The following is a 25,713-nucleotide window of genomic DNA, read 5'->3' as shown; positions in this document are numbered from 1 at the left end:
CTCAGCAATTCCACTCCTGGGTATATACCCAACAGAAGCAAGTGCTTATGTCCACCAAAAGATGTGTAAAAAAAATGTTCACAGCAGCTTTATCCATAATAGCTCCCAAATAGAAATAAGCAAAATGTCTATCAACAGCAAAAAGTGTAAATAAATTGTGGTATAAATGGAATAAATAAGAGAGAAAAAAAGAGTGAACCACTGACATAGGCAACAACATGAATGAATCCCACGGATTTAAGGTTGAGTGATACATGAATTTCAAATCAGGCAAAACTCATCTGTGTTGACAGAAGTCAGAACAGTGGTTATTCTTAGAGATACTGATTGGGAGGTTACCACATGGGATGTTGAAAACGTTCTATATTGTAATATGGGTGATAGTTAAAAGAGTATATATATGTAAAAACTCAAGCTCTGCACAAGATTTCTGTATTTTACTCTATGTAAATTATTCCTCAATTTAAAATAAATGTTAAGGAAAAACAGTGTGGTATTGGCACAGCAATAGAGAATTAGATCAGTGGAGCAGAATATGTAATCCACAAATACACTCATGCATTAAAGGGATTTTGGTTTATAATAAAGGTAACGTTTCTTTCATTTTCTGCCTCCAAATGTTGCCATCTGGATGTGATTCTTGGGACTGTGGTAGCAACCTTGAGACCTCAATGGGAACCAGCCTGAAAGAACAAGCAAGAAGGACAAGCAAGCAGGCCAAGGATGGAGAGGAGAGGATGGAAAGAGCCTGAGCCCCTTGAGAATATCAATGCACCCCAGAATTAACCATCTCTGGAAAGCCTTACTTCTCAGTTTCTCATTATTTGAGATAAAAAGGAAAAAATCCAATTGTAACTGGGTTGTAAAAGCATCTTGACTGACAGAACCAGTTAGGAAGTTATAGAAATAGTTCATGTAGGACTGCGATCTCCCCTGGCTCAGCAGTTGAAAAGCAGCAGCTCCCCCAGGGAGCCGCAGACTCTCAGAATAAACTCTTGGAAGCTTATCACACCATGGGACTAGCATCTGCAACAAATGGTATCACTAACCTGTCTGGTCAACATCCTTTTTCATGGGCAGTACAGTATAATCCGGTTGGTCATCCAAGGCCTCAAATATCCACGACTTGGGCTGCAGCATGGATTGGGGCTCTTTCCTGGGACTCCCCCTGCCTCCAACCCATTCTCCAGACCCATCTCGGAGCTGAACCTGCTGTAGGTACGGGATCCGGAAAATCTTGTTTTGGTCCAGGCTTAACTTCTTCAGTCTTCAATTAAGGAAAGTGAATACAGAATCACAGCAGTAATGATACCTCAGGGACATTTACCAAACAACTTTAGGGAAAGAACATGGAATCAGGCTTCGACAGTTACTCCTCTTGGGTGACCTTGAGCCAGTGACTTACCCTCTCTGGGCCTCAATGTCCCTATCTCTAAAATGGGGATAGTATTTATTAACCTTTCAAGGGTCTTGTGAAAATTAAATGAGACAATATGTAAATGCTGTCACAAAGTAGTGTTCAGTAAATGGTATTTGAATCCAAAGTAAATTTTCCAGGGATCTAAAGCTTAACCATTTAAATGCCAGCATTTCATTACTTTAACCAAATATAGTCAGCCCTCCATATCTGTGGGTTCTATGTTGGTTGAATCTGTGGACGCAAAACCCAGATACAGAGGGCCAACTACAGGTAGAGCTCAGAGTTTAACTTACCTTTCTGATTCTGATTCTTTTTTTTTTTTGGCTCCTCTCTTAGGGTCAGGATCCCATATCTCCTCCTACCCCTTCTCTTGACTGCTTCTAATCTAGTCACGTGATCAGAAATATCTTTACTGATGCCTCACTTTTTGGCTTGAGCTAAGCTCAGCGGGGAGATGACTTACCCATGGCCACACAGCAGAGATAAGTGATGGAGCTGGGATTTAAACCCAGGCATTTTGGCTTCCAGACCAGCACTCAAGGTGTGAGCAAGGCTGGGGGTAATAGAGGGCCCTGCAGAGAGAGGCTTGTAGCTTTACCTCCTGAGCCCGGCCAGGCTGGCAAAGCAACTGGGGTTGGAGAGTTTGTTGTCATCCAGCATCAGTGTCTCTAGCGCCGGGAACCTCAGGATGTACCTCTTGCTGGTCGGCGATGTTACATATGCCTCCCTGTGGGCGCAAAGACCTTGGGTAATGAACAAGGGCAGGGGACAAGCTCTACCATTCCCAGGAAGAAATGGAGGACAGGAAATCAATCAAGAGGCCTAACCAGCTTGGGAACTTCTCTAGTGCCCAAGAGTGGTCTCCGCAGTGAGGGACCAAAAGGTGTAATTCCCTCTTCAACTGACCCCCTTCCCCAAACCCCACTCACACATACAATCTTTTGTATGGAGAAAGGTTGTATATATTCACTGATGGACTCAGTGAGACCAGTTTGCAGCAGGATGGAGGGGCACTAGTAATGTTCATGGAAAACACCAGGGTGACAGAGTTATGAGAAGCATTCTGTAGGAACAACACTACACAATTTTGGGTCAGGGCAGACTCCCAAGTATGCTGTGTCACCCCAAGAAGTGGTAGCCATGGAAGTACCAGGAGACAGTGCCCTTGGCAGAGATTAAGTGGGGTAAGGTAGGATAGATGAAGGGCACCATCCCTAGCCACAGCGAGGCTCTCCTCTAAAGTGACTTGGTGAAGTGCACACGTCAGTATGGAATTGGGAAGTCTTTTCTTAAATTCAAACTCTCTGAGGATTCCCAGAAACACCTGAGAGTGGGATTTAACAGGCTGAGGTCCTGAATCACATAGGTGGGGCAGGAAGTGGTGGCATCACTGATGGTGGTACTACCATCAATGATGTGACCTCATTTGTGTCCCCAGGTGGATGAGGCCTAGGTATTTACTTTTAAGCACACGAAAGGCAGATGACTCACATCATGTTTTCATTCCTCCCTCCAACTCCATCCTCTGTATACACGAAAACAAACACACAGGGATATCCAGTCACAAAACACATACACATACGTAAATCACAGACATGCCTTCAGTAAGAGGACAGGAAAGCAGCCTTTCTTCTGAGCCTACTGCATTCCTGGAATTGTTAGCTGTTTTATACATGTCATGTTAGAATAGCACTGAGAAAGACTGGTGTTATCCATCTCCTTTTCAGATGAAGAAATTCAAACTCAGAGTCCCTTGCCCAAAATCTCACAGCCAGAAAGTGGTAGAGCGCAAACTCGACTCCAAACCCCAGGCCCTTCCCACAGCAGCACCTGCCTCTCACATCACATCTTCAAGCTCTCTGTGGATTAAAGGGTGGGGAAGTGGAAGGGTAGCTGTTGGCTGGGCTGGAGAGAACTTGACAAAGGTAGGCAATGAGTTCAAAAGTCCAAAAGGACTGTAAGAGTACACCTAAAGGCAGGAATATTTCAAAGATGAATTTCAAGACAGCATATAGCCAGCCGTGTAGTCATTCATTCATTCATTCATTCACACTCATGAATTTCTTCAACACATATTTGTGGAGCCAGGGACTGGGAATACAAAGAGAAAAAGAACACATCCCCCTTTCAAGGTGCTTATTAGAGTCTCGTGGAGGAGATGGATGCACAGCACACAGTGAGACAAATGCTACAGCAGAGGCAGGCATGAAGCGTGATGGGAGTCACCCACCCCGGTAGGGAGGACTCAAGGAAGGCAGTGTTTAAGCTAAACCATGAAGAACGGAGAGGGAGGGAATTCCCTGGCAGTCCAGCGGTTAAGGGTTAAGACTCCATGCTCTCACTGCTGAGGCCCCGGGTTTGATCTCTGGTTGGGAAACTAAAATCCCATAAGCTGCATGGCGTGGCCGAAAAAAAAAAAAAGAATGGAGAGGGAATTTGCCATGTTCTTAAGAACTGCGAGAGAGGGAGAGGAACAGGAGAAAAATCATTGCTTTGTGGCTGGAGCTGTAATATTTATAGGAGCTCTGGCCGGTCATGTCTGGCCCATCATGGGGCCCAGAGAGAGACAGGTGCTCACCTGTAAAGACAAATGGAGAGAGTCACAGAGACGAGCATATGTGAAAGCTGAGAGACAGAATTTCTGGGCTGTTCCACAATGCTCAGGACCTACATTCAGTATGTCCCTAAGGCATGGCTGTTAGATGCCCCGTTGTTCTTATAGTAAATTCCTCCTTTTTTGTCACTCTAATGTTGACGGATTTCTGTAGATTATAACCATGATAGTTCTGACTAAAAAAAAGGCACAGGTCAGATATGGTTTCCGAAAGAGCACTGGCAAGGTGTGGGGGAAGAGGCTTGAAGTCCAAAGACCAGAGAAACTCAATAGAGAAGGAAAGAAGCCTTTAGTTCATGGTACTTTTCAGGGTCATGGATGACTCTTTTCCTCTTCCTGAAAGGATCAACTTTCATACACTGACGTTTTAATCTACCTGAAAGCAACTACAGGACGGTGCCCAGAAGCTCTGTTGATTTATAAATAACTGGCCAATCTTTATTTTACTCCAGTGGAATATGAAACAGCTAAGAAATAAGCCTTCAAAAAATTCCTCTTAAGACCCATAACAAACCTTTTTAAAGTTCAACTCTAATTATAACATAGAGAAGTTTCATTCTGTCACTAAAATAGATGTGTTAAAATAGGGGGGCCATCAATAGGTAGGTGAGGAAGACAAGATGCAAAGCTTCACAGGAAAGCATCAGACTCCCCCAGTGAGCCCTTCCTGTGGCAGTTTTGGGAGAAGAGCTTTTTGAAGTGGCAGGCGTCTGTCAGTAATGGAGAAACCGAGGTTTCCATCTGTTCATAGTGCTATTTTTATTATACCTTCTCTTGGCAAAAGGAATTGATACGATTTAAAATCTGATAGCTTTTTTTTTTTTTTGCCGTACGTGGGCCTCTCACTGTTGTGGCCTCTCCCGTTGCGGAGCACAGGCTCCGGACGCGCAGGCTCAGTGGCCACGGCTCACGGGCCCAGCCGCTCCGCGGCATGTGGGATCTTCCTGGATCGGGGCACGAACCCATGTCGCCTGCATCGGCAGGCGGACTCTCAACCACTGTGCCACCAGGGAAGCCCCTAAAATCTGATAGCTTTAATGGAATTTTTTAGCAGGTAGACGTATGCCCCAGTGGTTGGATTCCCATTCAGGAATGGGAACTCGTGTCCCATATCAGAAAAAGCATAGGAGTGGGGATCAGGAGACCTGGGCTCTGGTTCTGGTGGTGCTGCTGCTTTGCTTGCTATGTGATTTCTACTTGGTGTCAAGCATCTCTGGGCCTAGTCAGTTCCTCCCTCTATCTATATGATGGAAGAGGATTTCTTTTACTTTACATTGTAAGACTTTGGATTAGGCTAAAATTATTGTTCAACAGACTAGACCAAGGACTATAGCAAACAAGATGAAATTCAGCAAACACTGTTCAAATTCAGTTCAGCTTCTGTGATAAGATACAGAAAACCCACCATGCAAACACAGGATGAGGGGGACATGGCTTAACAGCTTGCTTGTGTAAGAAAGGACTTAATGATGTGGCTGCTAAAAGCTAGTGCTCTTTCAAGTGGATTAGGAATATAGTGATGAGAAAAAAGGAGGTCACAATGCCCCTCTGCTCCGTGCTGGTCAAGCCTGAGAGCCGACTCTTGAGGTCCAAGGGGGAAAGGGAATAGGCCTAATGGGAGAGGCAAAGTATCAGGTGTCAGTCAAAACAAGTAAGAGAGCAATCTAAAAATGGAATAGGTCAAATATGATTCCCCTAACTCACCCAGACACACTGTGATCTACCCGGAAATGGAGATATAAATAGTTCAGAATAGATGAGGTATGTTGTGAAATGGAAAAAAGTAAGGAGAAAAGAGGATGGAGAAGTAGGCAGAGTCAAGTCGTGAAAAGCCTTGTAATCAATGTTAATGGAGTTTAGAATGTTGGGAAGCTGCTGAAGGACTTTAAGCAGGGCGGTGATAGAATCAGATGTGCATTTTAGAAACATCACTCTGGCTGATGGTGAGGAGGATGGACTGGGAGGTGAGAAACTGGAGACTGAAACCAAACAGGAGGATAACAGAAAAGGGCAAGTTTAAGAAAAATTCAGGAAGTACAATTCACAGAATCTGGCGATTGAATGGATGTGCAAGGTGAGGAAGGAAAGAATTCAGGCTGCTGACTGTGTTTCTTGCCTACACAACTGCACAGCAGATGAAGAGCAGTGCCCACCACTGAGGACAGGGACGCAGGAGGAGGAGATGTTGGCATGGGCATGTGTCTGATGAGTTTGGTATGATAAGCAGGATACATGGGCGTATAGTTCAGAAGACAGAAGTGAAGTAGAGAAATAACTAAGACTTGGGAAGGGATGAGACCACTAAGAAAGACTGTAAAGATTAAGAAAAACGGTGGGTTGAGAGTGGACAATGGGGGACCACCAAGATTTAAGAGATTGGCAGAAAAGGGGAATCCATAGAGCATACTGAGTGTGGACAGATGTGCAAGGAAATGACAACAGTAGTTGTCTGGAGTCTCATCACTTTCAAAGCATAATTATTTCAGTTGATACTCTGATGTAAGCAGGAGTACATTTATTCTCCTTTTCTTATATGTAAAGAACTAGGAAGTGCAGAGTAGTGGAGACTTGCCTTACTTTATGTAATAAGACTTTCCACTTGAAAACAACTAGAATGATGAATAAAGTATAAAAAGAAAAAAGACCCATCATTTAGAGCTACCATATGATCCAGTAATCCTGCTCTTGGGCTTATATCCAGAGACAAACCATACTTTGGAAAGATACATGCACCCCAATGTTCATTGCAGCACTACTTACAACAGCCAGGACATGGAAGAAACCTAAATATCCATCAACAGATAAATGGATAAAGAAGATGTGGTACATATATACAATGGAATATTACTCAGCTATAGAAAAGAACAAAATAATGCCATTTGCAGCAACATGGATGGACCTAGAGATTGCCATACTGAGTGAAGTACGTCAGAGAAAGACAAATATCATATGATATCACTTATACGTGGAATCTAAAAAAAGAGTACAAATAAACTTATTTACAAAACAGAAACAGTCACAGATGGAGAAAAAAACCTTATGGTTACCAAGGGGGAAAGGAGCGGGGAGGGATAAATTGGGAGATTGGGCTTGACATATACACACTACTATATGCAAAATAGATAACTAATGAGGACCTACTGTATAGCACAGGGAACTCTACTCAATACTCTGTAATGACCTATATGGGAAAAGAATCTAAAAAAGAGTGGGTATGTGTATACATATAACTGATTCACTTTGCTGTACACCTGAAACTAATACAACATTGTAAATCAACTATACGCCAATAAAAATTTTAAAAATAAATAAATAAAACCATGTAAGAGATGCAAAGACAGTAAGGAAGTAGTGTGCCCAAATCTAAAACTCCAGAGACAGAAACTGAGCACAAGAAGCCACTTTTGCCTTAAGGATATTTGCTGATCTTATACAAAGGAAGGCATGTAACTGGAGACCCCCCACATGAATCTGGGATCCTAAAGAGAGGTACCTTCAGGAGAGAGTGAACCAGAACTAAACCCATTCCCCTCATCCCACAACCAGGGGAAAACTGCCTTGGAGTGAACAGAGAAGGGGAGGGGTGAGGGCAGGCTGGTCCTCTTGAAAACTCTAGCCCAAATTTGGATTGTCAGAGTGTTTCCTAAAATATCCAACTAGTTTAGTTTAGTTTAAAATGGTTCCATACCAGGCACCTAGGCACCTGGCCAAAATAAATGGAAAGGCTTTGGGTCCTGCAGACTAAATAACATGAGGCAACTCTCCCCTAAGTATAAACTCTAAAACCCAGACAAAACATATACATTAAAAATAATCTTCTTTAAGACATCTGGGAACTGACAAGCTGTGAAAAGTTGGGGGACCAAGATTTAGAAGAAGGAGGAAACCCAAAGGGATTCATGTACCATTTGGGGCCACTTTTCCCCTACGGCTCCCTGCTAACTACAGAAGTGGGTGAGAGGCTAAGAAGCTGAGCAGAGATTCTGACAACCGTGTTAGCCCAGGAGGCCAAAAATTGGAGTCCAGGGTGTGCCACAGAAAGGGAGCCCTAATCAACTGCCCCTGTTTTAAGCTAGGGCATTGGAGGACTAAATCCTAGGAGGAAGTGTGAACTAGCAACAGTGTGTTCCTTGCAGGGACTGAAGACTAGCTTCAAACAACTTCAATTTCTGTAAATGAATTAAGACAATTTGGAATTATTGGTGATCTGTATAACCAAAAACTCTAGATCTGGTGAGAAAAAAAAAGTGATTTGAGTTGCCCGAAGGGAGAGTCATGGTCTCTCATTCAGTTCCTGACTATTTACATTTAAATTAAAACTAATTAAACTTAATAAAATGAAATATTCAGCTCCTCAGTCATACTAACCACATTTCAAGTGCTCATAATGACTAGTGGCTACCATACTGGACAATGCAGATATAGAACATTTCCAACATTACAGAAAGCTCTAATGAACAATGCTTTCAAGGATTACTAGTTACTAGAAAATATCTACAAATTGGTGTTAATGTCTGGGGATATGAAAGGCATGGGTGGCCCACCATGCAAAGTGGGCGATTGTGAAGATCTGATGGGAGAATGGAAATTTAGCCTGTGAATGGACCCAGTGAAGTCACAAACCTACCATGTGGTTATATCCCCAGTTCCTGAAGGTATAAATAGACATACTAAGCAACTGACAGAATAACCACATTTTTTTAACTGACCAAAAAAGCGAGAGCTATTATAACAGGAGGGGCCAAATTGAAGCTCTAGGAATTTTGCTTCCAAAACAGTAAACCAAAAATAATTCCACAACCCTGAGGTAATTGCAGAGATTACTGCAAACACTAAACACTGGAAAGGTATAAGGATAATGAGTCCTATGACATCCCTGTTTAACTTGTTTATTTGGCTTGTGCAGAAGACGGGTCTTGAGTAATTACTGTAGATTACTATCAACTCAATCAAGTGGTGATTCCAATTTCAGCTGCTGTTCCATATGTAGACTCTTCTTACTGTAGCACATCAACACAGCCCCTAGCACTTGTGATACAGCTAAGGACATGCCAGATGTTTCTTTCTCTTTATCAATGAACAAGAACTACCAGAAGCCGTATGCTTTCGCCTGACATGGACAGCAGTACACCTTTGTTCTCTTCTCTGGGGGCTAAATCAACTCTTTAGCCCTATTATAATCTATTGCACAGGGATCTTGATTATTTTGGTATTCCACAGAACACCATGTTGATTGGAGCTGATGGGCAGGAAATTCAAATACCTCAGAAGCCTCAGTATGGAGTGTGCCACAGGATGGAGGTAAACCTTGTAAAAATTCAAGGAACTGATACCTTGATTAATTTCCTTGATGTCCAGGTATCTGGAGCATGTTGGAATATACCTCCAATATGAAAGACACCTTTCACCACCTGCTACTAAGAAAAAGGCACAAAGCTTTGTTGGCCTTTTTTGATTTGGGCAGCTATACATAAAACATTTGTGCTATTCTGATCCATTTACTGAGGCTGCCAGTTTTGTGTGGGATCCAGAGCAAGGCAAGGCTCTGCAACAAGTCCAACTGCCATGCAAGCTGTTCTTTGGGCATTATGTCTTTGGCCAAGGGCGCTGGGTGTTATTACTCGGTAGGTCCAGCTGTGCTGTAAATGTCTAAGGCTGCATAGATAGGGTTAACATACATCCTGGTTTTCAAGGACAGTCTGAGTTTTCACCTGTTATCCCAAAATAATTAATAGTGGTAATTTTCCCCCTCAATGGTTGCTCATTCTATGAATAGAGCCTTTTAAAGGCACCAGTTACAGAAACATTTTTGAGCAAAGTTATGCTCTATTCTGCAGACAACTATTTTCCTTATGAAAAACAGTTTCTGGCTTACTACTGCATGTTGGTAGAGACTGAACACCTGATCATGGGACACCAAGGTGACCATGCCTCCTGAGCTGTTCAACATGAACTGAATGTGCAGAACTCCCTCATCAAATGAAAGCAACATTGGAGGTCAGGCTCAAGCAAACCTGGAAAAGTTGCATGAACTAATATTGCTTAGATTCCTGTGATACCTACTCCTGCTGTACTGTTACTGCTCCATCAACCCATAACAAACATCCTATGACCATTGGGTGTAGGAGAAAAATCTGCAGCTAGGTTTACAAATGATTTTGCATGATATGCTGATACTAACCAAAACCAGACTGTTGCAGGATTATAACTCCATACAAAGGTGGCTCTGAAAGACAGGGGAGGAGAAATCCTCCCAATATGTAAAACCTAGAGCAACATATCTGATTGTTCATTTTCCTTGGTTGGTGAGACAGCCAGAAGTACAGGTCTATGCTGATTCATGGGCAGTGGTTTAGCTGAAGAGTCAAAGTTTGGAAAAAATAATGTAAAACTGCTGACAGGGAGGTCTGAGGGGAAATCATGTGAACAGACCTCTCAGGATGAAAAGGATGTGTAAGGACTATCTCTATCCCATGTGAATGCTCCCAAAGACTTCCACTGCAGAGGAGACTCTCAGTGATCAGGTGGACGAGATGACCCATTCCACGAATGTCAGTTGGATACCCTGGTGCTTGCAAAATGGCCTTGGCAGCAGGGAAGGAGGCTACACACTCCCCCTCAACAAAGCACATCTGCCTACCACCCCTGCCGAGCACCCACAGAGGCCAATGCTGAGCCCCTAACATGGCACCATTTCTGGGAGGATTAGCCAGTCACCCAGTAGGAGGATGACTACAGTGCACACCTGCCTTCATAAAAGGGGCAGTGATTTTTTTTCTTACTGAAATAAATATGTATTTGAGATATGGATTTTCCATCCCTGACCACAATGTTCTGCCAGCATCACAATCTGTGGACTTTGAGAATGTCTTATTCATTATTCTGGTAGCGCACATAACATTGCTTCTAACCATGGAACACATTTCATGGCAAAGAAGTACAATAATGGGCTTACAGACATGGAGTTTAATTTTTTACCATATACTCCATCACGCAGAAGTAGCTGACCTAATAGAATGTCAAGATAGTCTTTTGACAACTTATTTATTGCACTAGCTAGCAAACTATCCACTGTGAGGTTGGGGTGCGGAGTTACAGGATGGAGTGTCACACAAACTAGCAACCAAGATTGATGCTGTTTTTCTCACAACCAGAGCACAAGGGCCTAGGAATGAATGAATGAAAATGAAAGCAGCTCCTCTTATAATTATACACAACAATCCACTTGCAGTTTATAACTCCTGCAGCTTTGAACTCTTGAGTTAGAGGTCTTAGTTTCCTAGGGAGGAACACTTTTACAGGGGACACAAGAATAGTTCCACTTAACTGGAAATTAAGTTCACTACTGGCCACTTGGGCTCCTCATTCCACTGAATCAACAGGCGGGAAAACAGGGGTTTATTATATTGGCTAGGTGAATGATATTATCAACAATAGGTATGACTGCTGCTACACCCTGAAGGCAAAAAGGAATATGTTTGGAATCCAGGGACTTATCTGGCGTTCTTTTTTATTTTATCATCTTTAATTTCTTTCATCAGTGTCTTATAGTTTTCTGAATACAGGTCTTTTGTCTCCCTAGGTAGGTTTATTCCTAGCTATTTTATTCTTTTTGTTGCAATGGTAAATTGGAGTGTTTCCTTAATATCTCTTTCAGATTGTTCATCATTAGTATATAGGAATGCAAGAGATTTCTGTGCATTAATTTTGTATCCTGCAACTTTAACAAATTCATTGATTAGCTCTAGCAGTTTTCTGGCAGCATCTTTAGGATTCTCTATGTATAGTATCATGTCATTTGCAAACAGTGAGAGTTTTACTTCTTCTTTTCCAATTTGTATTCCTTTTATTTCTTTTTCTTTGATTGCCGTGGCTAGGACTTCCAAAACTATGTTGAATAATAGTGGTGGGAGTGGACATCCTTGTCTTGTTCCTCATCTTAGAGGAAATGCTTTCAGTTTTTCACCACTGAGAATGATGTTTGCTGTGGGTTTGTCATATATGACCTTTATTAGGTTGAGGTAGGTTCCCTCTATGCCCACTTTCTGGAGAGTTTTTATCCCTCAATGCCCACTTTCTGGAGAGTGTTGAATTTTGTCAAATGCTTTTTCTGCAACTATTGAGATGATCATATGGTTTTTATTCTTCAATTTGTTAATATGGTGTATCACATTGATTGATTTTCATATATTGAAGAATCCTTGCATCCCTGGGATAAATCCCACTTGATCATGGTGTATGATCCTTTTAATGTGTTGTTGGATTCTGTTTGCTAGTATTTTGTTGAGGATTTTTGCATCTATATTCATCAGGGTTATTGGTCTGTAATTTTCTATTTTTGCAGTCTTTTTGTCTGGTTTTGGTATCAGGGTGATAGTGGCCTCATAGAATGAGGCTGGGATTGTTCCTTCCTCTGTAATTTCTTGGAAGAGTTTGAGAAGGATGGGTGTTAGCTCTTCTCTAAATGTTTGATAGAATTCACCTGTGAAGCCATCTGGTCCTGGACTTTTGTTTGTTGGAAGATTTTTAATCACAGTTTCAATTTCATTACTTGTGAATGCTCTGTTCATATTTTCTATCTCTTCCTGGTTCAGTCTCGGAAGGTTATACCTTTCTAAGAATTTGTCCATTTCTTCAGGTTGTCCATTTTGTGGGCATAGAGTTGCTTGTAGTAGTCTCTTAGGATGCTTTGTATTTCTGCAGTGTCTGTTGTAACTTCTCCTCTTTCATTTCTAATTTTATTGATTTGAGTCCTCTCCCTTTTTTTCTTGATGAGTCTGGCTAATGGTTAATCAATTTTGTTTATCTTCTCAAAGAACAAGCTTTTAGTTTTATTGATCTTTGCTATTGTTTTCTTTTTTTCTACTTCATTTATTTCTGCTCTGATCTTTATGATTTCTTTCCTTCTGCTAACTTTGGGTTTTGTTTGTTCTTCTTTCACTAGTTCCTTTAGGTGTAAGGTTAGATTGTTTGTTTGAGATTTTTCTTGTTTCTTGAGGTAGGGTTGTATAGCTATAAACGTCCCTCTTAGAATTGCTTTTGCTGCATCCCATAGGTTTTGGATCATTGTGTTTTCATTGTCATTTGTCTCTAGGTATTTTTTGATTTCCTCTTTGATTTCTTCAGTGATCTCTTGGTTATTTAGTAACGTACTGTTTAGCCTCTATGTGTTTGTGCTTTTTACGTTTTTTTTTTCCCTTGTAATTCATTTCTAATCTCATAGCATTGTGGTCAGAAAAGATGCTTGGTATGATTTCAGTTTTCTTAAATTTACTGAGGCTTGATTTGTGACCCAAGATGTGATCTATCCTGGAGAATGTTCTGTGCACACTTGAGAAGAAAGTGTAATCTGCTGTTTTTGGATGGAATGTCCTATAAATATCAATTAAATCTATCTGGTCTATTGTGTCATTTAAAGCTTGTGTTTCCTTATTTATTTTCATTTTGGATGATCTGTCCATTGGTGTAAGTGAGGTGTTAAAGTCCCCTACTACTACTGTGTTACTGTTGATTTCCTCTTTTATAGCTGTCAGCAGTTGCCTTATGTATTGAGGTGTTCCTATGTTGGGTGCATATATATTTATAATTGTTATATCTTCTTCTTGGATTGATCCCTTGATCATTATGTAGTGTCCTTCCTTGTCTCTTGTAATATTCATTATTTTAAAGTCTATTTTATCTGATATGAGTATTGCTACTCCAGCTTTCTTTTGATTTCCATTTGCATGGAATATCTTTTTCCATCCCCCCACTTTCAGTTTGTATGTGTCCCTAGGTCTGAAGTGGGTCTTTTGTAGACAGCATATATATGGGTCTTGTTTTTGTATCCATTCAGCAAGCCTGTGTCTTTTGGTTGGAGCATTTAATCCATTCACGTGTAAGGTAATTATCGATATGTATATTCTTGTGACCATTTTCTTAATTGTTCTGGGTTTGTTTTTGTAGGTCCTTTTCTTCTCTTGTGTTTCCCACTTAGAGAAGTTCCTGTAGCATTTGTTGTAGAGCTGGTTTGGTGGTGCTGAATTCTCTTAGCTTTTGCTTGTCTGTAAAGCTTTTGATTTCTCCATCGAATCTGAATGAGATCCTTGCTGAGTAATCTTGGTTGTAGGTTCTTCCCTTTCATCACTTTAAGTATATCATGCCACTCCCTTGTAGCCTGTAGAGTTTCTGCTGAAAAATCAGCTGTTAACTTTATGGGAGTTCCCTTGTATGTTATTTGCCATTTTTCCCTTGCTGCTTTCAATAATTTTTCTTTGCCTTTAATTTTTGCCAATTTGATTACTATGTGTCTCAGTGTGTTTCTCCTTGGGTTTATCCTGTATGGAACTCGCTGCGCTTCCTGGACTTGGGTGGCTTTTTCCTTTCCCATGTTAGGGAAGTTTTTGACTATAATATCTTCAAATATTTTCTTGGGTCCTTTCTCTTTCTCCTTCTGGGACCCCTATAATGCGAATGTTGGTTCGTTTAATGTTGTCCCAGAGGTCTCTTAGGCTGTCTTCATTTCTTTTCATTGTTTTTTCTTTATTCTGTTCCGCAGCAGTGAATTCCACCTTTCTGTCTTCCAGGTCACTTATCCGTTCTTCTGCCTCAGTTATTCTGCTATTGATTCCTTCTAGTGTAGTTTTCATTTCAGTTATTGTATTGTTCATCTGTGTTTGTTCTTTAGTTCTTCTAGGTCTTTGTTAAACATTTCTTGCATCTTCTCAATCTTCACTTCCATTCATTTTCCAAGGTCCTGGATCATCTTCCCTATCATTATTCTGAATTCTTTTTCTGGAAGGTTGCCTATCTCCACTTCATTTAGTTGTTTTTCTGGGGTTTTATCTTGTTCCTTCATCTGGTACATAGCCCTCTGCCTTTTCATCTTGTCTATCTTTCTGTGAATGTGGTTTTTGTTCCACAGGATGCAGGACTGTAGTTCTTCTTGCTTCTCTGGTGTTCTTCTTAAAAGGGTCATATCCATCAGTCAAAGTTGATGGAATTTTTGCAAGACGAACAGAGTTTTGGAGCAGGATGATGGTGATGGTTGCACAACAATGTGAATGTACTTAATGTCACTGAACTGTACACTTACAAATGGTTAATATGGGAAGGCTTCTCATAGGGAAAAGAAGATGGTCCGAGATAGCCCTCGGAATATGTACAGAATCTACATAAAGAAGAGAATGTAATGGTTGTAACCAGGGTCTCTGGAGTCAGACGGACTTGGTTCAGATTCTGGCTCTGCCACTTATTAGCTTTGTAACTCTGGTTGAGTTATGTAACCTATCTGTACCTCAATTTCCTCATCTATAAAATGGGGATAAAAATAGGGCACTTACCTCATAGGGTTGTGAGGATTAAATGAGTTAATATATGTTTAATGTGACAGAAGAGTGTTGTCTGACATATAGTGAGCATTACACATGTATTGTTATTATTTTTTTTTAATTTTAATTTTTAGTGAAGTATAGTTACAATATTGTATTAGTTTCAGGTGTACAACATAGTGATTTGATATTTTTATAAATTATACTCCACATAAAGTTATTATACAATATTGGCTATTTTCTCTGTGCTGTACACTACATCCTTATATCTTTTTTTTTTTTTTTACATCTTTACTGGAGTATAATTGCTTTACAATGTTGTGTCAGTTTCTGCTGAATAACAAAGTGAATCAGCTATGCATATACATACATCCCCATATCCCCTCAATATTGCATCTCCCTCCCACCCTTCCTACCCCACCTCTCTAGGTGGACACAAAGCACTGAGCTGATCTCCCTGTGCTATGTGGCTGCTTCCCACTAGCTATCTATTTTATATTTGGTATTTTATATTTTGGTATATATGTCCATGCCACTCTTTCTCTTCATCCCAGTTTACCCTTCCCCCTCCCCGTGTCCTCAAGTCCATTCTCTATGTCTGTGTCTTTATTCCTGTCCTGCCCCTAGGTTCTTCAGAACCTTTTTTTTTTTTTTTTTTTAGATTCCATATATATGTGTTAGCATACGGTATTTTTCTTTTTCTGACTTACTTCACTCTGTATGACAGACTCATTGCTATTATTAAGCGAGGAAGGACCAGTACATTCTGGCCAGAAGGCATGGCTCAGCAAATGTGCAGAATGGGAATATGCAAATCTTATTTAGAGGGTTCCTGAAGGGGAATAGTCTGGCAAGAGCAATAGCCACAACTTACCAGTGACCAATCAGAGGGAGGGAAAGTGACTCTCCAGACACCGGCGTCTCTCCTAAGAGCACAGAGGAGTGTGGGACACCCAGCTGAGGCCTCCCGAACCTTTGGGGCTCTGTTCCCACCAGTGCCTTTTCTGGGAGCTTCAGTAGGTGGCATTCTACCTGCTTTGAGCACTCACAGCCTGTCCTTACAGACCTTTTGAGCTGCTTTGGACTATTTCTTTGGACACATGTACCCAGACAAAGGCTCAGGAGGGAAACACATGGGACAGACTCCGGGATGTAGAACTTACTGCTCTGCGACAGCCAAATTGGGTGGCAGGGAGGTGAGTCCATTGCCTGTGAGGAGCAGGACGCGGAGGTGTGGCAGAATCCCCAGATCACAGATGGCCTCTGCAGTCAGGCTGTTGAAGGAAAGGTCCAGGAACTATGGCGCAAAGATATAAGATGGGGAAACAGAAGCACTACTCGTGACAATGATGCTCATACATGAGGTGGGAGCTGGCTTTTTTTTTTTTTTAACCTTCCAGGAGGGCCCATCGCCCACAGGTTAAAACCCTCCTGACTCTCAGGATTAACTTTCAAGGTCTACTAGAGTCATTTTACTATGTCCAACCTATTTGCCAGCCTCAGCCCCCATACTGCAAGCCTTTGTTTACCCCGTGGTGCTGGCCAAAGTGACTGCTCCCCATCCCTTGCCACACCCCACGTAGAGATCTTTGCTTGAGCTTTTCACTCAGGAATGCCCTTTCTCCATGTATCTGAATCCAAGCCCTAAAAGGCCAGTTCAAAAGCTGCCTCCTTATAAAACCTTTCTTAATTCCCCAGCCAGATGGAATCTCTCCCTCCTCTGACTTTAAGTGCTTTATCTAGACTGTTCTGAGGTTACTGCTCACAGTCAGCCAGGTAACTGTGAAAACTGGATATAAGCCTGAGGAACAGGGTACTGGTACATGGATGTGCTGAGCAGGTCCTGGCACACAGTGGTGGACTAGGCTATAAACTCTCTGAGGTGAAGCACCTTGTCACTGTATCAATGTATCCTTATAATCTAGCTAGCACCTGGCACATAGTAGGTGCACATTAAAAAACCAGCTGAAATGAACTGGCTTATTAGGACAATGACCCAAACTGACACTTCATCATAAAGCACTTTCTAACTAGCCACCTAGATTCATGAGATAGTTGACCTGAGTTAGGAGACCAGTCAGGAAACTGAGTTTCTCTCTGCAAAGACAAAGGCAACTGTGATAAATTATATCACCCCAGTCTCTGGTCTCCCTCTTCTAGAAGAGCCTCTCTGGACACTCACTTTAGCTCTTATGTACGAGTCTGCTCCCTTCCCTCTCCCTCTGTAATAGGGAAGAAACTTTGTACTCTATCACAAGTTAATCACTAAAGGAATGTTGCCTATAAGTTTAAATTATACATAATGGCCCATCTCTGGGAACCCCGCCTCCCAGGTAATGAGCATTAAGCTAAAATACCTTTGTTTATCTCACAGGAAACATCCTGACCAGGCCCACCTGTGAATGACTGCAGGAAGGAAGAAATTAACACATCCCCTCCGGAGACTGACCAGAACCAGGAAATGTTAGACTTTACTCCCTCCTCTTTTAGTATAAAAGAAGCCTCAATTCTAACTCAGGCAAGATGGTTCTTTGGGACACTAGTCCACCATCTTCTTGGTTGCTGGCTTTCCAAGTAAAGTCGCTATTCCTTGCCCCAACACCTTATCTCTCAATTTACTGGCTTGCTGTGTGGCAAGCAGTACTCAGTAATTCCTCCACCAACACACACCCATAGACGCCTACTGAATGGGGCCAGTTTCCACACCTTATCCCACTGGTGCAGGGACAAGGTTTCTGGTCTGCCACTTCAGTGAAACACAGTCAGTCACACATACACAACTGACTGCAGGTCATTGCTGGAGGAGAACCGGGTTTGGTACTCCACTTTAGTACTTAATTGACAGGCTCTGTAGACCTGGGTTTAAGTCCTGGCTAATTGTGTGATCTTGGGCAAATTATCAATACTTAAACAAGGTTCCTTATCTATAAAGTGGAAATAATAATGGATTTTTATGAGGAATTATGTAGGTAAAGCCTTTAGCATGAAGCCTAGTGCACCGTAAATGCTTAATGTTGGCTGTCATGGTCATCACAATCCCTTCATTCAAGGCCCCTATACTGAAGGCTTACTTTGAACCAGTCCCTGCCCTGTGTGAGCTCACAGCCTAGTTGGGCAGCTAGATACATATATGTGTCTGTTAAGTAGCAATGCTGCTGGGATAGATGTTTGAGCTCTACCAGGGGGTCCAGACGGGCTTCACGGAGCAGGTGATGCTTAAGCTGTCCTCAGAGACTAGTCGGTATTCACCAAATTGTTAAGGGCAAAAAGACATACAGCACAGCAAGTGGCATGTATAGAAGCCAGGAGGCAGCTTTGCTTATTCTGAGAACTGCAAATGGTTTGGGTATGACTACAGTCCATGGTATAGAGGGCTTGATAGGACTGCACAGGCCATGAAAGATGCCCAGCACCAAAGGAATGCCGAGTTCATGCTGCCATCAGTAAATTCCAAGTTTTGAGAGTTCACACAAACGGGTGATCCCACTTGGTAGGGGCAGAGAGAGAAGCCTTCAAGGATGAAGACCTGGAAAGCTGGCTTGGATAAACATAGATAAAGATGGGGATCATCCTCTCCTTCATACACATATGTGGACAGTCAGCAATGGATTCTACCTCCTTAATATCTCTCATACTTGTTCCTTCCAATCCATTCTTTATACAGCAGCCAAGCCACAGTGGTTTTTCTAAAATACAGTTCAGACCCTATTACTCTTCAGTTCCAAATCCTTCAATGGACCCGTTATCCATAGGATAAGATTCAAAGTCCCTCTAAGGCTCTCTACAGTCTCTCTTCTGTTACCTCGCCAGGCTCATCTATCGCCACACTCTATGGTGTCTCACTCCATTCCAACCATACTGAGCTGTTCCATCAGTGTTCTAGCTCAGAAATTGGCAAACAAAGGCCTGTAAGCCAAATCCAGCCTGCTGCCTGTTTTGTATGGCCTGTGAGCTAAGAATGCTTTGTACATTTTTAAATGGTTAGGAAAAAAGCACAAAAAGAATAACATTGTATGAAAATTATGTAAAATTCAAATTTCAGCATCATAAAGTTTTATGGGAACACAGCCCTGCCCCTTTGCTTACATACTGTCTACAACTGCTTTCCTTCTACAACAGCAGAGTGGACTAGTTATGACTAGTTATGACCGTACAGACCGCAAAGTCTAGAATATTCACTGTCTGGCCTCCTACCGAAAAAGTTTGCTGACCCTTGCTCTGGCTGCTTTGGCTATTTCATGTCAGGTCCAAATCTGCTCTCTATGGAAGTAAGGGCAGCTCAAAGAAACGAATAGTCTTAGAACTGCAGGTCGCAGAATTTCACAGCTGGCCCAGAATTTACAGAGGAGGAAACTTAAGTTCCAGAGAGATAAATTATTTGGCTGAGGAGGTATGGCAAAGTAGTGGCAGACCAAGACTATAAACGAGGTCTCCTGACTTTCAGGGCAGAGCTCCAGCTGACTCTTTTTCAGACCCGTATGCAGAGAATCAAATCATGACAAAGCTGTTTTCCTAAACTGACTCCTGAAGAGTTCTACTCTGGGTGACAGCCTTTCTGGCAAACAAGGACAGAAGATTCCTAAGTTGGATGCTGCATCTGCTGAGTCACATCAAGTTTTATTACACATCAAAGTATTCACTGCCATAAGCTGCAAATTCAGGACATTTGACAGGTTTATCCTTTTTCTTAGAGAGCCCTTTTAAACCACAGAGAGATGAAAACAAACGATTGGCCAGGAGATTTCCTTTTCTCATTTATGTTCTGCATCTTGACTTTGGTCCGCTCTGTTATATAAATAAATTCCCTTGGGTAGGGCTGGTCTGCTGGATAAATAATCTTCATCAGTTGTTATCAAACTATGAAGTAGGGCCTCTCAAAAGTCCATTATGATCAACTAGTAAGTCAGCTGTGGGGTCAGAGCCTGTAGTCATGTCCCCTCCCTGTGGCCCACTGGCACATGAAGTAGGGGTTTGAAATGGTAAGGGTGAGGAAGGTAGGATGCCTGGCACAATGCATGATATACAGAAGTTCAATAACTACTTTTTTAAAAAGCAAAGTAAAAAATTAATGGAAGCTTATAATAAGCGCCCAGGCCTGTAGGTGAGGGAAGTGGCTCCCTGTATCTCTAGAGCATCTGGAACCAGTTTCTCACTGTCTATAATAAATTCTGGTATAAAACGTTTTTAACCTAGCACAAAATTGCATCAGTTGTTGTAAATTTACCCTCTCCCTCTCCTTGTATTATTGGACCTTCAAGAGCTTTGCTTCCTGGATAAGCATGAGGACCACTCCTGTCAGAAATCATAGTAAAGCACTGTCATCCTCAATATGGCTGCAAACCATGGAGAAAAGGTACCATTACATTCAGTATAGCATGCTTTAAAAATGCAAGGACTTATAATCCATTTTAGGAAGATCACCATCCCAAGCGGTTAAAACTTCTTAAAACTTTGGCATGTAAAGGGCATCAACTCTTAAAAGTTCAGTTTTGTGGAAGGTTTCTCTCTGGCCAGACCAGGTTAAATGAGGTTTTATGAAGAATGGCCGACTCTTGATGTTTGTAGATTAAATAATTTAAGTTACCAGCTCTTTGGGGAAAACCCCAAGGCTCATGACATGCAGACATTTCGCTGAGGTGTGACTCTGAAGCTCTTCTAGAAGGCCAACATGTGGGGAAGAGCCCATTACTTAGTGAATGAGCCTGGCCAGATGCCCGCCCCACACCTCAAGCCAGCTCTACTGTTCTCTACTCTCCATGTATGCAGACTCCCGGGTGGTGACAAGAGCTTTGTTTCTTTGCAAAAAATGATCCTAAAGTTTTCATGGATGTTGAAGAGGTGATTAACTTGAAGTATGAGAACATGTATAGAAAATGCGTGACGATGGGAAATTTAATTTAGGAGAAAGCCAAGAGTGCAAACAAAGTTTTTTGTATTTGTGAATACAAAACAGCTGTGGATGTACAAATGTCAAGAGTCTGCTATAAAACTTATAACAGCCCTACTTTATTTCACACTCATCCCTGGACCTATGGCCCATAACCTTATCCGAGCTCATTAGAGCCAATCTGGCTCACTCATACCAGGATGGGTCTCTGGAATCGGTCCATAACGCCTCTAGTTCAGCAGGTCCAATTTTCTGTGCCTAGCACTTAACCTCCATGGCTCAACCCCCACTGGATCCAGATCTCCCCTCAAATTCTCCTTCCTATAGTACTCTATTCAAAATCACTCCTCTGCACAGACTCCTTTGGACATGACCTTTGGCATTTATTTTCCAAGACCATGCCCCGTGGCCATAAGTATAATATATTCTCACCCACTGGCCACCACCTCCACCAACCCCACTCCCTTATTATCACCACCAACTCCACCACCCGCCCCAGAGGAACACCCTGAAGCAAGGTGGCTATAAAGGCCCAGAGAGCCCCTTTCCAACAGTTTTAATCAGTATACTCCTTACACCCATTCCTTACAGGCATACAGGTGGGCACCAAAAAGTCCCTACCTCCAACTTACTTCCAAGGACTTAAAGTCTCCATACTTCACGTAGACTGTTTTGATGCCATTAAATGCGAGCTCCAGTTCCTTTAAGACTGGAAATGTGTGAAATGCCTCTACAGGGGGAGGAGAAAGAGAGAAACAGTGGCTTGTGAAGGACGTAAGAGAAAGATATTAACAGTGGTCATTTACTGGGGTCCCACTGCGTTAGGCCAGACACTGTGTAAAGTGCTTTACATACATGGACACTAAATCTCTAAAAACACTGAAAAATAGGGATTACTACTTCCATTCCACCGCTGTAGAAACCAAGGCTTAGCTAGGCTAAGTGATTTGCTAGAAATAGAATTGCTGGTAAGTGGAAGGGCCAACAACTGGATCTAAGCCTAATTCCAAAGCCCATTTTAAAAATGATCTTTATTATTTCTGGTTATAAAAGTGAAACGTTCCCACCAAAAAGCTTTAAAAAAACATAGAAACATAAAAGTTCCCTTTAATCTCAACACCTAGAGGTAACTATTCAAAGCTTCATGTATAATACCCCAGACTTTTTCTCATGGGTACACACACACACACACACACACACACACACACACACACACACACACTCTTTTTACAAAAAGGGAATCATACTACACACGTTGTACTGTGACTTGCTTTTTTCCCTTAACAATATGACTTAAAGATTGTTCCAAGTCAAAACATATAGATCTGCATAATGTCTGAATTATGTTCTGCTGTATAGACATACCCTATTTTAGTTAACCATTCCCCTAGTGATAGTCGCTAGACTATCTGGATAAAAGGTTAAGAACACTCTTCCCCTTCCGCTTGAGAACTGGACCTTGGGTTAACTTTCTAGCCTTCTTCCCTTGGTAACATGAAACAAATGGTATGGTCACTGTGTTATCAGGCAATATTGCTACGGTAAAAATGACCCCAGGTTAGTAAACCACATCTGGACTAGGAGAAACTATAAATGAACTATAACTATCTCAAGGGGGCACCATAACGTTGGGCTTCTCTGTGTGTGATGCCTGTAACTGGACATGTCCTTTGCAGGAACTCTGGGAGCCATGTCTATGGAGTGTTACAACAGCTATCTGATCCCATGGGGAACAAGGTTTCTAAGCCAGAGTGGCTCCTGCATCCACCCAATGAGAGTTTCATTGCTTTGGACCTGAGCTAGGAGCCACAGAGAATGGCTCATGGATGGCTACATGAACAGCTACGTGAACTGCTCATGAGCTGCAGTGAGGATTCCACTGAAGAGGAACTGCTGACGCTGTGCCGCTGGCATACTGTGTGGAATTACTCAGAGCCTTCTAGGTGAACCTGGTGTCAAGTGTGGCCTATGGTGGTTTTGTGAGTTGGAATGTTCTGTAGAGCCAATAGGAAGATGTGCTTTCGGGATGTTTCCAATGAACATCCTTGTACAAGTGTGTTTCTGTAGAATAAATGCCTGAGAGTGGAACTATTAGACTATGTTAAGAGACATCGCCAAACTACCTTCCAAAGATGTTGCACCAATTTATTACACTTGATTATGAGAGTACCTATTTCCCTACCAATGCTGGCAGTCATCAGTCCTTCTCATTTTTGTCAATATTTGATAGGCAGAAAACTTGGATGTTATTTTATTTACTAGTGAGGATGAGCATCTTTTCATATGCCTGCTGCCTGTTTTTCAAGCCCATGCTCCTGACAGACCATGCTGTTTCCTCAAGGGCAGGGACTTCGTCACATGTTTCTTTAAAAACACCCCTCAACCTCAATGCATTCAAAACTGAATTCATCTTATTTATCCCTAAACCTGCCTCTCCTGTAGTGCTGTCTGTCTCGGTAAATCCTCTTGGTTCCTCCCTTTCTCTACATGCCCATTAGTTACCAAGTCTGGTTATTTCTACCTCCTCTTGAATCTCTGTCTCTCTCAATCCCCTCCACCCTTATTGCCACAGCCCTGGTTGAGGCCTCACCTCCTCTCTCCTGGAAAAATGAAACCATCTTCCAGGTTTCCTTGCTTCCATCTTATAATCCATGCTCCTCACAGCCACCACTGAGCCTCTCTATTTCAAAGCCTTCCAAGGCTCTCTTTTGCCTGCAGGATTAAGTCCAAGTCACCCAGGGCCCCTGATAATATAGTCCTTGCCCACCTTTCTAGTCTCCATTCTCCCCTACCTATATACCATGCACACATACAAAGCTTCTTCAGGGCCCCTGATCAGGCACTGCCAGCCCACATTTGCTCTGTTGGCCTGAAATGCCTTCTCACCTTCTAATTCCTGAGTCACTTCTATTTGTGTTTTAGGTCTCAGCCTACGTACTCTTCTTCTCAGAAGTTTCCTCTGACACTCTAGGCCCAGTTGATGGCCTGATTGATTTTCTGATTCCCTCTATCATGGCACTGACCGTATACCCTGCTATAACTGAGCTCACCAGAACAGGAACTGGACATACTGATTTCTAAAAGCCAAGCAGTCATATAGTTCTGACACCCAGCAGGGGTCGCTGTGGATCTGCTGAATAAACAAGAAGGCTTTACAGTCCTACAGGAGCTTTCAGGGACTTAACAATTTCTTACATGCAATCCCTTGGTATCTGCAGGGGATTGGGTCCACTGCTCCCACCCTAACACCCACCTCCACCACCATCCTGCATCACCACCATGGACACCAAAATCATGGATGCTCAATTCCCCTGTATAAAATGATGCAGTGTTTGCATATAACCTGTGCCCAGCCTCCTGTACACATTAAATCATCTCTAGGTTACCAATGATACCTAACATAATGTAAATGCTCTGTAAATAGTTGTAAATACAATGTATATGCTACGTAAGTAGTTGCCAGTGCATGGAAAACTCAAGTTTTGCTTTGTGGAACTTTCCGGAATTTTTTTTCAAATATCTTCCATCCATATTTGGTTGAATTTGTGGATGTGGAATCCACAGATACGGAGGGCTGACTGTCCTTATCTGAGTCTACAAGGTATCCTGCCTTAGGGAGGAAAAAAGGAAGGGCATTATCTCCATTTACAGTTAGAGAAGCAGGAGCTCACAGAGAAATGTTCTGAGTAGGCAGTGCCAGCTCTGGACTGGAATCAGGTCTGTGTGTTCTCCCTCACCCAGCCTACTGCACTCCAAAAAAAGGGATGCGTGGCCTGTCACAGGTGGACTGACAGGCAAGTTCTAACATGAGAGACTGGCTGTGACAGCCAAGCGGCAGAAGGTAGTTTTCAGGAAGAAAACTTACCTAGAGGCAGTAGGTTTTCTGAGGCATTGATGTAAATCACAGAATTAAAATGCTTGAAGTCCTTTTCCTTAGCCTGTGAGGAGGCATTTCAAAGAACACAAGATTAGTTCCCTGCCTGCAGGCCTTGCTGAAGCTCCAGAGCTGCTGTCAGAAGGAGCAAAGACCTCAAGGGGTAAGAACAAGAGCAGATACTTGTTAAAGGCAGGAAGGTCTTTTCTGCTTCTTTTTTTTTTCTATTATGAAATAATTAAAATGTTCAGAAAAGTATAGTGAATGTTACTCTGAAGGCCCGTGTAACCACTATCCAGCTTTAATAAATCCTAATATTTTGCTGTCTTTGCTTCAAATTTCCTTAAAGAAACAGAACACTACAGAGTTGACCACCACCACTCCCCCTAACGTATCCAACCCCAATTGTACTCTTATCCCTCTCTCCCACAGATAACAGCTGTCCTGAATTGGTGATTATCACTCTCATACCTGTTTTATACTGGTATTACATGTATGTGTATCCATAAACCATAAATACAGTGTTATTTACATGTTTTAAAACTTTATATAGGGCCTCCCTGGTGGCGCAGTGGTTGAGAGTCCGCCTGCCGATGCAGGGGATACGGG

General features: G+C 42.2%; 1 protein-coding gene across 6 annotated transcripts in view; it reads right to left on the bottom strand.

Annotated features, from left to right (window-relative positions):
- The window catches only part of XRRA1 (X-ray radiation resistance associated 1), an 89,739-nt gene that overhangs the window by 48,676 nt on the left and 15,350 nt on the right, over nt 1-25,713 (bottom strand). For 3 of the 6 annotated variants that reach the window (XM_060104929.1, XM_060104926.1, XM_060104928.1), the window contains 5 exons: nt 25,096-25,168; nt 21,863-21,960; nt 16,507-16,640; nt 2,019-2,147; nt 1,050-1,267 (listed from right to left, as the gene is read on the bottom strand). In XM_060104929.1, coding sequence (XP_059960912.1) covers nt 1,050-1,267; nt 2,019-2,080 — 280 coding nt within the window. In that variant the 5' untranslated portion in view covers nt 2,081-2,147; nt 16,507-16,640; nt 21,863-21,960; nt 25,096-25,168. Of the gene's footprint in view, nt 1-1,049; nt 1,268-2,018; nt 2,148-16,506; nt 16,641-21,862; nt 21,961-25,095; nt 25,169-25,713 lie in introns of those variants that run through there. The other 3 variants (XM_060104927.1, XM_060104930.1, XM_060104931.1) reach the window with 3 other exon arrangements.

Source organism: Mesoplodon densirostris, chromosome 7 (genome assembly GCF_025265405.1).
Source record: "Mesoplodon densirostris isolate mMesDen1 chromosome 7, mMesDen1 primary haplotype, whole genome shotgun sequence".
Classification (NCBI taxonomy): Eukaryota; Metazoa; Chordata; class Mammalia; order Artiodactyla; family Ziphiidae; genus Mesoplodon; species Mesoplodon densirostris.
Note: the sequence above shows the minus strand (reverse complement) of the source record. Positions and strands in the feature narration are given on the sequence as shown.